Here is a 17,564-nt window from a genome sequence, read left to right as displayed (position 1 = left end):
TCCACTGAGCCCTAGGGGCCCCTGCAAGAGGCAAAGGGAGGCACACAGATGCCCCTGGGTATCCCATCCCCCCTTCCAGCTCGACTTGCATTCAACATATGTTAGCACTCCTAGTAAGAATCTAGTAGAACAAAGAGTTCTGGGGCTCAAAGAAGATGAAAATCAGCAGATACACAGCCAGTACCAACAGGGACTAAGGATGGAAACAGATCATTCGTAGAGGAACTCCATGAGGAAAAGCCGCTTCCTCACCGGGAATCAGAGCTCCATCACTCACACAACAGCGCAGTCCCACTTCTCACCTATTGGAAAAAAGACGGGAAACGAGCAGCGCTGTAAGCGTGGGAAAACGACAACACTCTTCTCAGACCAGTGGTCGGCAAACTCATTAGTCAACAGAGCCAAATATCAACAGTACAACGATTGAAATTTCTTTGGAGAGCCAAGTTTTTTAAACGTAAACTTCTTCTAACGCCACTTCTTCAAAATAGACTCGCCCAGGCCATGGTATTTTGTGGAAGAGCCACACTCAAGGGGCCAAAGAGCCGCATGTGGCTCGCGAGCCGCAGTCTACCGACCGCTGTCTTAGACCAAGACGGGAATGGGAATGGGTGACGCATTTTGGAAATGCCACTTGGCAGCATCTCCGAAAATGGTACCCACGTCCCCTTTCACCTGCGGTCCACCAGCAGGGCCTAGGAGCCGCCACGTGTCTGCAAAGGCGTGCATGTGCGGGAGGTCCTTGGACACGTGTGATGACGCAAAGGCCCCCAGCTCTGCCATCCGTGACCTCTGTTGGCCCAGCGCCTGCCCCGGCCTCCACTCGGACCCAGAGGAACCCTGAACCGGCTCCACTCCAAAGACACCCAAAGCCCAGGTGAGCTGAAGGCTGGGCTCATACCTCTAACAGGTGACTTTCCTGGGCGAGTCCATCCCATCAGGGCGGGTCCCTCGAGCACAAAGCTCTCCCCGCTCCCGCAAGGTTGACCCCAACCCACACGGAGGGTGAGCTGCCAGGTGGAACCTAGCACCTGACACCTCTCCCCGACTCACCAGCTGTGCTACCTCGCACTCGTCAACAAGTCACTGAGCAGAGATGGCTCGTCGGCTAAATGACGCTGATCAAACCGACTTCGTAGCGATTTTTCACACGAAATCATTTATCTGAGAAGCAGACTGGAAAATATTGGCTATATTTATGTTCCAGACCCTGGTCCCAAAGCCAATCCTCTCGGAGTGTCCTCTCCGAGGACAGGACCCCGTCTCTTTAACCACCCCACGCGGATGGGCACGTGGGTGGTTTCCTTTTGCTCGCTTATTCTAAACTTAGCGGCACAAACATCCTTGTACGTCCATCTCAGGGTCCACAGGCAGGTGTCTGGGGGCAGGTTCCAGGAAAGAATGTCCGGGGCAAAGGGCAAGGAAATGTACCATATTGGTAGATGCTGCCCCGGGACCCTCCAGAACGGGCCGTTTCTCTCTTGCTCAAAACCAGACAGTGCGAAGATCAGATCTGGGCAGAGACGAAATGTTCTTATCTCAGGAGAGGTCATGGGAAAAATTCAAGTGTTTCTAAGTGACCGTCCAGCGGCTGGCCTGGCCCGCCGGCCAGAGCCCTGCTGCAGGCCGGGCGGCGGGGAAATCCGGGCCCGATTTCCGGGATTCGCTGGAAGAAGGGACGTCCTGCTGGTGTAGGGTTGCTGAGATCCGGCGAGGAGGCGACCAGAGAATCTGGGAGATCTCTTCCAGGGGGTCTCTTAAAAAGGGGGAGGTGGGGAGTTTGGTCTCTCTGGGATGAATGAAAGGGGGAGAAAGAAGCAGGTTCTCCCAAGATCTTCTGGTCCAAGAGTCAAGGGATTCCTTTGATTTAGGGCTGTGATCGGCAAACTGCGGCTCGCGAGCCACATGCGGCTCTCTGGCCCCTGGAGCGTGGCTCTTCCACAAAATACCACGGCCTGGGCGAGCCTATGTTGAAGAAGTGGCGTTAGAAGAAGTTTAGGTTTAAAAAATCTGGCTCTCCAAAGAAATTTCAATCGTTGTCCTGTTGGTATTTGGCTCTGTGGACTAAGGAGTTTGCCGACCACTGGGTGAGGGAAAGGGCATCCTGCGGCTCTGCCCCCAGGTGCCCACACCTCACACAGACGCAGGCTGAGGCCCGCCCGCTGAAATCCAGAGCAAACCTCCGTCTTCCCTTTGCCAGTGGCTGACGGGCCAGGCAGCCCAGCCAGGCAGGAGGCAGAGCAGGTCTCCAGGAGCAAGGCCAGGTCTTCCCAGGCCCCATCTCCACGTTCCCGCCTCCGGAGAGCCCTGGGCCGTGGCTTGACCTCCGACCCCGCGGTCACTCAGCGTCTCTCCTGCAGGCAGCACCTGGGGCAGCGCCACGGGGCGTTCGAGTCCCGCAGACTGGCTTGGTCATTCCCCGGCCACGGCCACGTGGCCTCGGGCTGCCTGTCGGGTGGGTCGGTGGGTCGGTGGGTCGGTGGGTCGCGGTGCCCGGGCAGGCATTGCGTGCGGGGTGAGCAGCCGAGATGCGGCGCATGCGCTGTTTGTGAACCGGAAGCGCCTAAGCCCGCGGAGGCTTCTGGGTGGTCGAAGCCCACTTGGCTGCCCTTCCGCCGTGCAGCCCACGCGAGGCACGAGGCGCGCAGCCCCCGGCAGCAGTGAAAACACCTGAGCCAGCTGAGCTGTGGGGCCACGGGGAAGTTTGAACACAATGGCCTTGTGCCCCTCCTTCAACCCCTTCTCCTGCATTCATGCACTCATTCATTCATGCATTCATGGAGTCATTCATTCATTCATTCATTCGTGAATAGGGCTGCAGGCAGTGTGGAGCAGTCCTATTGGCTATGGGGACCCATAGCCCCAGGAGGTTCAAAGCCCAGCTCAGGTACTTTCTGGCTGTGTGACCTTGGGCGAGTCACTTCACCTCTCTGAGCGTCTGTGTGTTGCTCTGTAGCAGGTGGATAATATCCATGCCTCCCTCAGCTTTGTGAGGACCCTTGTCTGCTATACAGTGGGTGCCCCAAAATTGGGGGATTAAGGGGGGGAATTCCTGGAGCCTGTCCAATGTCCTCAATGGGGACCCTCTGATCTTCATTCAAGGAGCTCCTCAATGGTAGCTCAGCACTCCCTTCGAAGCATTCATTGAGCACCTGCTGAGTACCCCACCCCATGCTGGGCTGGACCCACAGGGCTTGGAGGAGACGCCACCAACCTCTTTGGAGCTTCCTGCCAGCAGGAGCGACAGGGACAATCAGGAGACCCAAGAGCCTGGACTCCTTCTCCATCCGGGCCCTGGCCACGCTCCTGGGAGCCTGCGACCCACCAGGGCCTGTGGTTTCACAGGGGACGCACCGAGGCTCCCCGAGGCGGCAGAAGCTGCTCAAGGTCACACCGCCCGGAAGTGGGGTTCAAACCCTGGGATTCGAACACCAGTCTTTCGGGATGCAGACACCTATGTCCTCCCTTGGCTGCCCTTCTGCCGTGCAGACCACGTGCCTGGCGGAGTTTCCTGCCAGAGCCGGTGCTGATAAGAATTCAGTTTGCTTTCCAGGTGGGAACACAACAGACACAGGAGAGGACCAGTCCATGTCACCTGGCAACGTATCCCACGGGGCCCCCCTCCCCTTTCCAGCCCCCGAGAAATAGTCCTGGCGCCTGTCCCCTTGGGCCCAAGTCCCTGGGCTCCCCAACCCATGTCGTCAGCCATGTGTCCAGCTCTGCCAGCCCAGACAATGCCTAAGCCCTGGCTGGGGTCACCACACCCCAGAGGGAGACAGGGAACAGCTGCGTCATGACCCCGGGCCCCCTCTGGGCGCCAAACCCCTGCAGAGGGGCGCAGAGGGTGGGGGGTGGGGGAGCTTACATCGCCCAAAGGGCAGCGTGAGCCTGTCTCTTCTCTGGCCACATCCTCCACCCCTCCCTGAAGTCCACAGCACCTCCCCTGGCTGCTGGCGTTGCTCTGGTTTCACCGGCATTTCTAGAACCCGCTGCCTTAGCCCCCAAGGAAAGATGTCAAGACGAAAATGTCAAGCATCTAAGAATCACTGATCTCATGAAGCTTCTAAACCTAAACCTGTTTAGGAAGAGGTAACTCACAGAACTGCCAACACTGAGAGACAGGAGTTATCTCTGTCCCTCCTCTTCGGGCACAGCGCTTCACAGTTTACAGCTGACAAGCTCACATCCTTGGAGCACCTGGGGGGGCACTGTCCTAAGCACTCTAAGCGAGCCAACTCTGCCTCCACCACCCCTCCAGGGTAGGTGCCGTCATTGTTCCCATTTCACAGATGAGGAAACTGAGGCCCAGAGAGGTGGAGTTCCTTGCCCAAGACCACACACAGCTGGGAAATGGCAGAGTTGGGATTCCAACCCAGGTCTTCCGAAGCCTGAACCCCTAACCATCATGCTACACTGCCCTGCACACTGTAAAGTACATTTGCATCTAGTAACCTCTCAGCATCCTGGGGGCGTCCCTGGGACGAGGCAAGGGCCGTGGCCCCAGCTTTGCAAGGGAGGAACCCATAGCTCAGAGAGGTAAGCTGACTTGCCCCAAGCCACACAGCTAGGAAGGGCCTAATTGGGTCTCCTGGTTCCTTATCCCTCCTCCTCCCCTGCTGTGACCAGTCATTGACCCCTTTGCAATCCTGTTTCTCCTTTTTCCCCTCCAGACCCTCCAGCTGAGTCTGGCTCTCCAAACCCCAAGGGAGATGCCCCAGGTGGCCTCTCCTAGACCTGGACCCTCCAGCCTTGCAGGGCACCCAAAGGCGTCCCTGCAGGGTCCCCGGGGGTAGTGGGGTCTGTGCCGGGCATCACAGGGGGCTCTGGCATCAGGGCCCCTGGCAGGAGCAGATTTATGAGCGGGGCTATTTTATACGTTGCAGCTGCTTCCATAAACCCTGGGCCGGCCTGGGGAGAGGGGCGCAGCTGCGGGGGAACCGCCCGGGCCCTGGAGCCAGTGCCAAATCCTTCCTGCTATTTCTGAGCAGCCGGAGGAATCCTGAAATGAAAACTTCCTGGAAAAAAAAAAAAAGGGCAAATCCCTGTCCCACTCCAAACAGGCCCGATCCTTCCCCCACACCCAGTGAAGAGCCAGGATGAGGCAGAGCAGGGCTGGACACAGCGCCAGACTGCCCACCAGAGACCCCGATTCTCACCAGCTCTGGACAGGCCCCAGCTCCTATCTGGTCTGCATATGCCCACTTAGAGATTGAGGGGCTGGTCTGGATTAGGGGTTCTGAGACCCTCTGAACTGTAGAGGTTCCCTTAAGTCACTTAGCTCAGACATTCCCACTGTCTAAGGTTCTATGCTCCACCTACTGGCTGTGTGTCCTTGGGCAAGTTACTTGACCTCTCGGGTTCTCTGTTTTTCTCATCTGTAAAATGGGGAGAAATAATGACCATCTCATTAGCAAGGTTGTGAGGGAGAAGTAACCTAACATCCGTAGTTCACAGCAGGTTTCTTTGTCATAGCCCCAAGCTGGAAACCACCCGAATGTCCATCAGCAGGTGAACTGACAAATTGTAATACAGCCATACAAGGGGATACTACTCAGCAGTAAAAAGGAGTGAAATATTGATACATACATGACTCCCCGCCAGCGAATGCCCAGCCCCTAAGACTGATCGGAGGGGGGCAGGGTGCGGGGAAGGGGGCTCTTCAGGACCCCCCACCCCCATCCACTACCCCAGAAGCTTCCATTCCCACACTGAGCTGGGGCCCGTGTCTTGGGGTAGTTTGGCTCACTCACTCCTCTCTCCCCCTTTATGGAGACCAGGCCTGGCCCTGGGACAGACTCCAGGCTGAGGGCAGCTGTGCGGTTTTATAAGCCCTGGGACAGTAGGGGCCTGTTCAGGCCCTGGCAGATTCCTGGATCCCTGGGAACAGTAGGAACCCCCCACCCCCCAACCTCAAGCCCACTCTCCCCCCTGGCCCGGCCACAGCCACACATGCCCCCCAACCACTGTCTCCCTCCATGGCTCACTCCCCACTGGTGCCCAGCCAGATGTGTGCCCATAAAAGGCTCTCCTTGGGTAACTGCACTGCAATTGTGGGAGCAGATGGGAGGGGCTCTAAGTAGGAGTGGGGCCCTGCTGTCCCCCACCAAGGACTTCATTCATTCATTCATTCACTCATTCATTTATCAAAAAAGCAGTAGAGCCCAGCAGAGAACTCGGACTCGGGAATCAGCCTGCAGGGCTGGAATCCCGGCTGTTTGACCCGGGCAACTGACTTCACCTCTCTGGGCCTCAGTCTTCCCACCTGTGACATGGGACTAATAATAGTGCCCACCTCGTAGGGTGGCAAGTCCAGTGCTTGGAGCGGTGCCTGGCACGTAACAGGTGCTTGTTAATTGTGAGCAATCGTTATTGTCATGGAGCTCAGGAGACTGTGGAAGAGAGGCGGGTCAGGGGCCATCAGGGAAGGCTCCCCGGAGGAGGGGGCATCTAAGCCAGAATGAGAGGGAGTTAACAAGGCAAGGGGTGGGAGGGTGTTATAGGCAGAGGGAGTGGCAGCAAAAAAAAACACAACTCAGTTTACTTTTCTTCCTGCGCTGGAGCTCAGACCTCCTCCTTAAGCCCCCACGGATCCAGGGGTCACGGGCTATGGCTAAGGAGACCCTCTGGAGGGCCCAGCTGAGCATTGAGGGGAGCCACTGAGCAGGGAGCAGCTGACTGGGAAATCACCCCTGCCTACTCCCCAACATCTCCAATCCTGATCCTGTCTTACTTGGTTGCTGCCATCACCGGGAAGCTTAATGCACTTCCTAGGCACACCCCGGCAGGGGCTCAGGAACCAGCCGAGATCCTGTCACACCCAGAGAGGCTGAGTGACTTGGTCAGAGCCACACAGCCTCCGGGGTTCAGTGTTTGTCTTCAGTTCTCCCTACGTTCTTGGGCGGGGGCTGGTCTGGGCTAAGGGAGGAAGGGCCGTTCCCCACTGAGCCAGACAGAGGCCATTGTGTGTTGGGAAACCCAAATCCGGCCCCCTCCGGATGGATGTGGGGTCGGAGGAGGAGAGAGAAGGAGAGGGGCAGCGGGGGAAGGGGGGTGGGGGCGATGGCCTCCCTGCCCCCATCACCTCGGGGCTCCAGCACAGCTCCCAGCACAGCCACATCTGGATCCCAGCTGGCAGCTCGGGGCAGAGGGGGAGCAGTGGCCGCAGGAACTTGCCATCAAAGGCAAGGAGCAGCCTGATGGCGAGGAGACAAAGGCCAGGGCCGCCTCCAACCCCAGGCGCCAGGGAGGGTGCTGGTGCGGTGAGTGTGGCATTGCCTCGGACCCATCCTCCCATCCTCAGCCACTCTGCAGGGGGATGGGAAACGGAAGCCTCCGCTGGGAGCCCCCCACTGCCGTGTCTCCTCGGGGGCTCCCCTGTGGCCGCCACGCATGGAACCTGGCTGGTGGCCACCAGTCAGAGCCAGTCTCAGCCTTGGGGACACGCGTCACTGCCCCACCCCCTGGGACACCCATCTTGCCTCCCTTCCCCGCTTGATTCAGCCCCTAGAGCCCCAATGATGTGTCTCCCCGAGAAAGCTGCCCCACCCCCTGGGACAGCCCAGGAGAATGGCTCCCCCTTCAGGAAAGCAGCGAGACTCAGGCCGGAGTAAAGTTTATTGTGCTGGTTTGCTATAGCTCAGCACCTGGAAAGTTGTGCAGAGGTTGGGTGGGGGGGGGACCCCAGATGGAGGAATGAGGAAGAGGACCCCCCCAGAGCCTCCCCATATCAAATCAGGACGGAGCTCAGGCTCCCTGGTCGAAGACTAAAGCAGGCTGTGGACACAGGCTGCCGGACACCGAGTGTGAGCAGAGGCGGGGGGGCCGGGGGGGACGGGCGAGGGGTGCCGGGGAGGGAGGACTGGGTGCCCTGCTCCAGGCCAGGCGTCAGAGACCCTCCCCGCCCCCCCCAGAGTGAGGTCTCCTCACTTAGAGCCCCGGGCTTCGAGGCTGCTTTGGGAGGCTGACAAAAAGGTTTAGTTCATTCACCTCATCCTCACCCCCGATCCCCACGGCAGCAGCGGGCTGAGCCCCCACATCCCACACCCAGGCCAACCAGACGCTGCGGGACGCCTTCCGGAACACTGAGAGCAGTCATTTCCAGAGTGCGCCCTGGAGCAGTTTCCACTGTAGCTGCTAAATAATAACAATAACAATAATAATAATAATAATAATGAAAGTACTCCCTGGTCAAAAGCAGTTTGGGAAAGGCTGTGAAACCAGAAACCAGGTTCCACGGGGCCTTGACTGCAGGACTTGGAGCCCTGGGGTGGTCGAAGGGGGTGCTGGGAGTCGAGAGGCAGCGTTTCCTCAATTCATTGGACGCCAACATCTTTTTTCCACAGGGTACCCCAGGGAACCCAGTTTGGGAAATGCTCATTTTTTTCCGTACCTGTCAGGGTACCGCAGGGAACCCAGTTTGGGAAATGCTCATTTTTTTCCGTACCTGTCAGGGTACCGCAGGGAACCCAGTTTGGGAAATGCTCATTTTTCGTACCTGCCATGAGGTGAGCAGGTGAGAGGCCCACTTCTGCCGCAGCACTAACCGCACCCGCGCCCCGGCCACTTCCTTGTCTCCCGGTTACAGTCTCCCCAAACTCCTAGCTGGTCGGTTTACGTTTCTACCCTCGATGGTGATGTTGGCCCGGTCACAGGGGACCCGCCAAGGGTGCTTCCTAAGCGACGTGGTTGTAAGGGGGACACAGCCCCAGCCCCGCCGGGATGTAGCCCTCTGGGGCTGCAGAGGCAAACGGCCTAGAACGTGGTGAGATTCCCGGGGGGAGCGGACACCAGGATCTGTTCGCTGTGGGAGGGGACGCGCTGGGATCTGCAGCTGGGGGTGGCCCAGGAGGGGACCACGAGGGGTCCGACAGTCAGGGCCACAGCCCCGGGGGCCTGTTAGACGCTAGGGGTGACACTGCCACAAGCACAGGGGCTTTGGGGGGGGCCAGCTGGGTCCCCGGCTTCCTGGGCTAACGAGGGAGTCGCTTCTGGCTCCCCTGGGCCTTCTCGGGCCCCCAGGACCCCCTCTGGCAGCCCTGAGCATGGCTCCTCCGTCACCCCTGGCTTCTCCGAGGGGACCCCACGCCCCGGGGCGTCCCGGTCCTCCTCCTGGCCGCCTGTCTGCTCTTCCTCCGACTTGCCCTCCGTCATCCTGGCTCCATCTCCGCCGCTCAGGGCCGCCCTGGTGGGAGACCGGAGGTTCTGGGTGGCGGCGAGGATGTCGGCCTGGAGCTGCTGGGAGGAGTCCAGGGCCTCCTCGGGCCGGCCGTCGGGGGCCCTGTCGGGGACCTCGCTGAAGGCCTGGGGGCCCCCGGCCCGGTCCCTCTGGTCCACGTACTTCTTCTTGGGGAAAGACGAGGGGTAGTAGGCGGAGGCCTTGTGCTTCTGGCGGGTGATGACGGCGGCGCAGACGGTGAACATGACCAGGAGGACCAGCGAGCCCACCACGGCGATGAGCAGCACGTACTCGCGGAAGAAGTCCACGATGCCGTCCAGGAAGTTGGTGGGGGGCCTGGGGCCCGCCAGGGGCGTGGGCTGGGGCCCCACCGACGTGGCGCTGAGGGCCGGGGTCCGGGGCGGCGGGAGGCTCGGGGAGGAGGCTGAGGAGTCATCAGCCTCCCCGCTGCCCCCCATGTCCTCCAGGAAGGACACCTGCACGGGCACGGAGTGGGCCACGGCGGGAAGGACCCTCACGAGCAGCAGCAGCGACACGACGAGGCGGGGGGCCATGGCCGACACCATGCTGCCGGGACCTGTGGGGGAGCGAGGCAGAGAGAGGTCACGGGGGGGACTCCGGGTCTTAGGGGACCCCAAGGAGGTGCAGGAAATACAAAGTCACTTCCTTCCTCAGGCCTGAGCCTCCCCACGGTACAAAGGACCCCCATTCCTTCCTATTGGGGTTCACAGCTGCCCCCCCGCCCCACTCCACTCTGAGGTCCTGGAGGGCAGGGTCTGGATCTTATTTATCTCGGCATCCTCGGGGTTTGGCCCCGTATCTGGTATACAGCAAGTGCTCCATAAATGTATCTTGACTGACTTAATAGTAATAATTTAGCCTTTTTCTGCTTGCCACGTGCCAGGTACTATTTTATCTTTTTTTGACATGGAATTTCTCATTGCCGCTTGAGGGCCACCCAATGGGGGAGGTACTTTTATTCGCCCATTTTCCAGGTATGGAAACTGAGGCTCAGGTGGGGTTCCGTGGCGTGCCAAGGAAGAACAGGGGCTTGAAGATGGCAGGGCTGAGTAAGTGAGAAACTGAGTAACTGTCAGCGGACCCCCCTCTTATGGGGAGCCCTCCCCAGCAGCCCCTAGCCCCTCTGGGGTCCCCTTCCCTTCTCGGGAAGAGTCATAGGTTGGGAAGCCTGCGTGTGTTCTGAGCTCAGCAGAGGGCCTGCACGCCAGGAGCATGCTGGGAGCATCTGCCCCATGGCTAACTTCCCCTCAGGGCTCAGAGCAGGCCCTGGAGGCGGCAGGGTAACCCCCTCCCCCACCCCCGTGCCTGAGACAGAGCTGGAGTTCACTGGAGCCTGAGTCCCGCCTCTAAATGGGGACCAGCTGAGCCCTGCACCTCACTAGCTCCCAACATGAACCCTTAGACCCTATCTGGCCCAGACAGCCGGCTAGCTAATAAATTCCTCATGGCCCCGCTTTACTGACCCTCCCTGCCAGCCTGAGTGGGGCTAGGTGCTCAGATAAACCCAGGGACCCCTTCCTGTGGCCCCCAAGTCACCCCCCTGAGAACCCCATCCTGGCCCGGTGGAGGGCCCAGGACCTTGACACTGGGTGCAGCTAGAGGCTCCCAGATAGAAAAGCCTTAGGATCGAGTCTGAGGCTCTCGGGGAACTGAGATGGGGAGACAGAGGCCCAGAGACGGCGAGGGGCAGGCCCCAAGCCACACAGCAGGTCCCCGGGCTGGAGAAGGAAGTCAGGTGTCCAGCACCTTGACTGCAGGTCCCCTTGGGCGCCTGGGCCAGCAGCCCCACTTCATTAAACGGGTGATGTACTGGCCTCACGGTGACCTGGGGGACTCAGGAGACGAGGCAGGAGTGACGCCAGGCCATTGAGTGGCTTTTCCAAGTGAGCTGGGGCCGCTCAATGAAAGTGCCATTCATGGACGTGAACTGGGCGGACATGACTCTGGACAAAGTGGCTCAGAGGGCACAAACAAAGGATAATTCCAGGACATAAGAGGAGGCAACACTGCTCAGGGGTCATTGCCAGTGAGCTGGTCAGTGCTTTCCTCACAGGCCGCTCCTCGGAGCCCCTCTGTGGATGCAAGCCTGCAGAAGCTGCCACCGTCTGTTTTCAGAGGAGGAAACCGAGGCTCAGAGACAGACAGTGATTTGCCCAAGGATGCACAGACGATACATGTCAGAGCTGGGGTTTGAACCTTCTTCTGTGTGACCCAAGTGTCCTATCTCTATCTATCTATCTATCTATCTATTATCTATCTATCTATCTATCTATCTATCTATCTATCTATCTATCTATTATCTATCTATCTATCTATCTATCTATCATCTATCTATCTATCATCTATCTATCTATCTATCATCTATCTATCTATCTATCATCTATCTATCTATCTATCTATCTATCTATCTATCTATCTATCTATCTATCTATCTCGGGCCCGGGGCTGGCCTCACGCCCCTGGTTCACATCACCTGTCAGCTGGAGAAAGACTGAGATGCCACATGAACCGCAGGAGCCTTCTCGGCCCCCCTCTCCCTGGCACTGGTAGCAAAGGTCCCACTCAGCTTTGATCTCGGGGTCTAAGCAGTCCCCACCCTGCCCCTGCCTGCAGTCAAGCCCCCGGAGAGACCTCTCGGGGTGGCAGCTGACCTCATCACAGACCTCAGCCGTGACCAGCGGTGGCTGGAGACCAGGGGTTCCCCAGGGGCCGACTGTGGAGTCAGACCCCTCACTGCAGGTCTGCAGGCGCCAAAGCAGGGAGGCCGGGGAGGCTGGATTAGAATCCGGGCTCCATCTCAGCTCCTCTGGGCCTCACTCTCCTCATCTGTAAATTGGGGGCATGCTGGGAGGTGACACTTGGGAGCAGCCGAATTGCTGCTACCCCAGCAGAGCTCCAGGGTCAGCCAGCATGTCCCCACAAAAGTCAACAAATGATGACCCTCACCCGAGGTGTGCATTTGCTCAATATCTCCCCCACCTCCAGGACAGGCCGACTTTTTTACCTCGTTGGGTGAAATCTCCTAAAGTCTGATCACCGAGGAATCTAGGAACACACACACACACATACACACACACTCGTATGTATATATACACATGCACATATGCACATGTATACACACATGCACACACATGCACAGCAGAGAGCTGGACAGAGAAAAGTGCTCCCTGCCCCGAAGCCTTGGGGTGAGGGGGACAGAGGACAGAGAAAGAGGCCACACAAACTATCTCTGGCTCTCAAAGGCCGAGACCCCGACTCTCAGGGGCCCCCACACCCCACCACCCCGCCTGGCCCCCCAGGAAATATGCAGGCAAAGTGTGGGAGCTGGCTGGGCCTCTCAGGTGATCGCTGTGTGACCCTGCCCTCTCTGGGCCTCAGCTTCCCATCTGTGGAATGGGTGCACTGGCCTGGGCATTTCTGAAATGGCCGCAGCCCATCCGTTGCCCTCCCTCCTTCCTGGGTCCGAATTTGTTCCAAGACTTGGGAACTCACTGGCCATGAACAGCTGGGGTCAGGCCAACCGTCTGGTTTTACGCAGAGGGAACGGGACTGAAACGGGGACCGGGCTGCCCTCGGCCTCACAGCCTGTCAGGAGCCCTGAACCGAACCCAGAATGGAGGGGCCCCTCGGAACACCCCACTGTGTCCGCGTGTCATCTCCGGGCCTCGGTCTCCACATCTGTAGAGTGGGGATAAGGCCACCTCCCGGGACCACTGTCAGGACCAGACAGCCGTGTCCAGAGCACAGTAGGTGTCAGTTAGTGGGCGCCACAGGGAGGGCCAGGACCCCGCGTAGAGCAGGGCCTCTCTTTAGAGCCGTCACAGGGTTTAGCGTTTTAAAATGTGACGGCCCAGCGGATGCCAAGGATGCAAATCCACCCCTAAGACTTAGGTACCCCAAGACCCGAGGCCGAGGGGCCACGGCAGCTGCTCCACCCCCACCCCGAGACTGGTCGCCAGAGGGGAAGGGAGGCCCAGGAAAACCTGGCTTCAATTAGTGGCCTTGGGGGAGGGGTCTGGCTGCAGCGCGGTGGCCCCTGCTGGGGCAGCCGAGGGCAGGGACCAGGGCCCTGGAGGGAGGCCTGGGAGGGATGGGGATCCTGGGGGCTCACGCCACACACACACACACACACACACACACACACACACACACAGAGCAGCGGCAGCATGGACACACAATACATGTACACAACATACGGACACATCAGGCACCCCGCGAGCTCACAGGCCCGCCAGCACAGACACACAACATACAACACACAACGGGCTGATTCTCCGACAGCGTGTGCACATCACAACCCCGTCACCCCGCGGATCCCCCCAGACCAGCCGGGACAGTCCCAGCCACACCACCCCCCGCCGACCCTGGGAGCGACCTCCCGGGCGTCCACTCTCAAGAACAACACATCCCCCGTGGCAAGGCCGCGGTGCACACGCACAGCTCGCCGGCACACGGGGGCACCCTCGTCCGGCACCCCTCACCCCCAGCACATCACACACGTACACGGCATCCGGCACCCCCTCAAAACTCACACACACTTAGAGACGCCCCCCCCCAAAGCACTCCCGCCGGCCCCAGTCCCTAAACTCCAAGACAAGTCCGGGCTCCCCGGACAGAGGAGGGGGCAGGAGGGGACCCGACTCACCAGTCCCTCCGCACACAGGCCTGGTCTCCCGCCAGGTGGAGCGAGAGCGAGTCCGTGCCAGTGCCCGGCTGCTCTGGGCCGGCCGCCCCGCCCTCCTCCCGCCCCCTCCCTCCCTCCCCCCTCCCTGGCTGCGGGGCCAGCTTGATTTCATTACGGGGGTTTAGGGTGGGGACAGGGGGAGGGGTGGGGCTCTGCTGGGCCACACACATCCCCCCTCGCTCACACTCCCTCAGGCGCCCCCTCCACGCTCCGCTCCGGGGAAGCCCAGATGGGGCACTTCCTCCCTGACCATGGTCCCCAGGGCAGGCTGGGGCACACAGACAGACAGGGCTGTCCTACAATGGCCCCCCCCCCCCCAAAAAAAAAACAGCAAGCTGGGGTCCTACCCTCCTCCTCCGAAGAGGAGGTCAGGCGGTTCGGAGGCCCCTGGAAGTGAGGGGGAAATTCCCAGTCCTTGGTTCCAGCTGTGACTCAGGTTTTCCGAGGCTTGGGGTGCAGAGTGGGAGCCGGGGTGTGTGTAAGGCAGAGCATAAGTGAGGCCTGCTGGGGGGTCCCGGCTGGGGCAGGGAGCTCGTTATGGCAGCCACTGTCTGGCCTTGCCTCCTCCAGGCCTCTGTTGGCCCATTGGCAGGGTGGGTGGGAAGCTTGCTGGGCTCCCTCAGCCATGACATTCTAAGGTTAGTGGCCTCGGAGGGGTTCGAGCAGGAGCTGCGGCCCCACTTCACAGATGGGGAAAGTTGAGGCAGATGAGTCCCAAGTGGCTCAATCAGAGGACTGAGAGGTCAGCAGTAGCCCTGGAACCGGGACCTCTGGCTGACCTGAGGAGTCCAGTGGGCCAGCGGCCCCTGCATTCATTCATTCATCCATTCATTCAGCAGACGAATGTTCTAGATCAGTGGTCAGCATGTGGCTCTCGAGCCGCTGTTTGCCGCTCTGTTGACTAATGACTTTGCCGACCCCTGGACTAGACTAAATGTTACCGAGTAGTTGGAAGCTGTGAGGATTAGGCAATTGTGACATATTCTGTGCAAAGAGGTAAAGGGCAGTATATGACAGGGGTCGGCAAACTCAATAGTCAACCGAGCGGCAAACCGCGGCTCGAGAGGTGAACCAGGCCCAGCCCAGGCCTCAGGAGCTTGAAGACTTCCAGGGAGAAAGACACTTAGACAAACTACTTTCTCAGAAAACAGAAATGGGTCTGCGGCAGGAGAGGGGCCAGGCCAGGTGCTCGGGGACCCCCGGGGCAAAGAGAGGTCCCCGAGAGACAGAGCCAGGGAAGGGTCCTGGAGGACTTGACCGTGAACCAGCGGAGTCTCAACAGGAGAGACCCTGAGAGGCACTCCAGGGGGAAGGACCAGGCTGGGTAAAGGCCCAGGGGCTGGAGGAGACGTGGACGAAAGGAAGGAGCAGGGAATGAGGGCTGGGAAGTCAGCGGGAGCCGGGGGGGGGGGGGGGGGGGAGTCCCAGAATGTCACCCATCCAGCCTAAGACAGGGTCCGTTCTGTGTTCCCCCTTTAGGGGCAGAGCAGCCCCCAAAGGGAGTCCAGGAGCCAGAGGGAGACAGACCCGGGTTCAGATCCTGCCCTGCCCCCCACGGAGCCTCTGAGGAGGGAGACGGAGGGCGTGAGCGTGCTGGGCAGTACCAGGTGTACCGGTTAATAATGCGGATTTTTTTCAATAGGTGGACACCTATGTTGATATACATGCGATTTGATATGTATGCTCTTTTGTTGTATTGACAGCAAGCTTCAAAACTTCATATGTCAAATTTTCTGACGGTGTTAACATCATAGATATTTTTATGCTTAAAAATGTCGAATTTCATGCCAAAAAAAGAGCATTTGCGGGAAGTTTTAATTCATTACTTTATTTTGAAGAAAAGTGCTGCTGAAAGTTGTCATATACTTCGGGAAGCTTATGGTGAACATGCTCCATCTCAAGATACTTGTGAGCGCTGGTTTAAATGCTTTAAAAGTGATGATTTTGATGTGAAAGACAAAGAACATCCAGGTCAACTGAAAACGTTTGAAGACCAACAATTACAAGCATTATTGGATGAAGATGCGTGTCAAACTCAAAAACAACTTGCAGAAAGATTAAATGTTGCTCAGCAAACAATTTCCGATCGTTTACAAGCAATGGGAAAGATTTTAAAGGAAGGAAAATGGGTGCCACATCAACTGAACGGAAGACAAATGGAAAACCGAAAAGTCATCAATAAAATGTTGCTTCAACGGCACGAAAGAAAGTCTTTTTTGCATCAAATTGTGACTGGTGGTGAAAAGTGGATTTATTTTGAGAATCCCAAAATCGGGTTGATCCAGGTCAACCATCAACGTCGACTGCAAGGCCAAATCGCTTCGGAAAGAAGACAATGCTCTGCGTTTGATGGGATCTGGAAGGTGTGGTGTATTATGAGCTTCTAAAACCAAGTGAAACCATTAATCCTGATCGCTACCAACAACAAATAATCAATTTGAACCACGCTTTGATCGTAAAATGGCCAGAATGGGCCAGAAGACACAGCAAAGTAATTTTGCTTCATAATGACGCACCATCACACACTTCAAAACCAGTTAAAGACACGTTAAAAGACCTTGCCTGGGAAGTATTAACCCACCTGCCGTATTCACCAGACCTTGCTCCTTCAGATGACCACTTGTTCGGATCAATGGCACATGCACTTTCTGAGCAGCACTTCAAAACGTACGAAGAAGTGGAAAATTGGGTCTCTGAATGGTCTGCCTCAAAACAAGAAAAGTTCTATTGGGACGGTATCCACAAATTACCTGACAGATGGGGGAAATGTGTAGCTAGCGATGGATATTATTTTGAATAAAGCACTTTCGATGTTTCTCTTGAAATTATCGTGTTCTCTTTTATTACAAAATCTGCATTATTAACCGGTTAATGGCTAATCCACACTGGCCAGGCTAAGACTATGTTTAATCACACCTGCAAATCCCTTTTGCCATGCAAGGTGACATATTCATAGCCACAGCTTCCAGGGACTGGGATGTGGCCGTCTCCCACATGGAGGTGGAATATTGTGACCTATTCCGTGGGTTGCTGGGGTCACCCACCCTCCAAAGCACTGGGGTTCCTCCTCCCAGAGAGCCTGCCACTGCGCAGGCTCCATAATTGCTTGGGGAGAGGTGAAGGGATGAGGGAAGCCCATTTGACAGATGCAGAAACTGAGGCTCACAGCAGCATGACCTACCGAGATGCAGCAGCATATTGAGGGTCAGAGCCCCGTCTGCCCCAGCCCCCGTGTCTCATCTGGAACTGAAGCTGCCAGGCCAGTGACCCTCCCCGCCGGGGCCTCATCCCCCACAGCAGTGCCACCTCCCCCGGCCCTGTTCACATACACACCCGCAAAGACACACATGCTCTCCTTCAGCCAACCCACAAGCCCACCCCGCCATCTGCGGTCAGAACAGCAAAAAGGTGAGCCCCCGCTGGGAGGAAAAAGGACCCAGGAGTTCCAGCCCCAGCTCACACATCAGCTGTGGGTGGCTGGACCAACCCCCGCCCCGCTCGGGGCTGCATCTACAGGTGGGGCTGCACTCGCTGTCTGCCACCAGCCCGCCTGCACTGCTTCCAACACTCTGACGTTCGGGTCACGCCCTGGGAGTCAGGGATGCGCAAACAGAGGCACAGAGTTTACAGAGCCGAGGGGAGGCCTCCCGGAAGTAAGTAAACAAACAAGAGAGTATCTGACTG

General features: G+C 58.1%; 1 protein-coding gene across 1 annotated transcript; it reads right to left on the bottom strand.

The window, feature by feature from the left end:
• Positions 1-7,605: 7,605 nt before the first annotated feature.
• On the bottom strand, positions 7,606-13,896 carry TMEM119 (transmembrane protein 119). The gene is made up of 2 exons (XM_028146838.2): positions 13,842-13,896; positions 7,606-9,752 (listed from the first exon to the last, which is right to left on the bottom strand). Exon 2 carries the CDS (start codon positions 9,739-9,741, stop codon positions 8,896-8,898), a length of 846 nt encoding a protein of 281 aa, XP_028002639.2. The 5' UTR covers positions 9,742-9,752; positions 13,842-13,896; the 3' UTR covers positions 7,606-8,895.
• Between the last annotated feature and the right edge of the window lie 3,668 nt (positions 13,897-17,564).

The sequence above is a fragment of the Eptesicus fuscus genome, chromosome 23, assembly GCF_027574615.1.
Source record: "Eptesicus fuscus isolate TK198812 chromosome 23, DD_ASM_mEF_20220401, whole genome shotgun sequence".
Lineage (NCBI taxonomy): Eukaryota > Metazoa > Chordata > Mammalia > Chiroptera > Vespertilionidae > Eptesicus > Eptesicus fuscus.
This window is presented reverse-complemented; position numbering and strand designations above follow the sequence as displayed.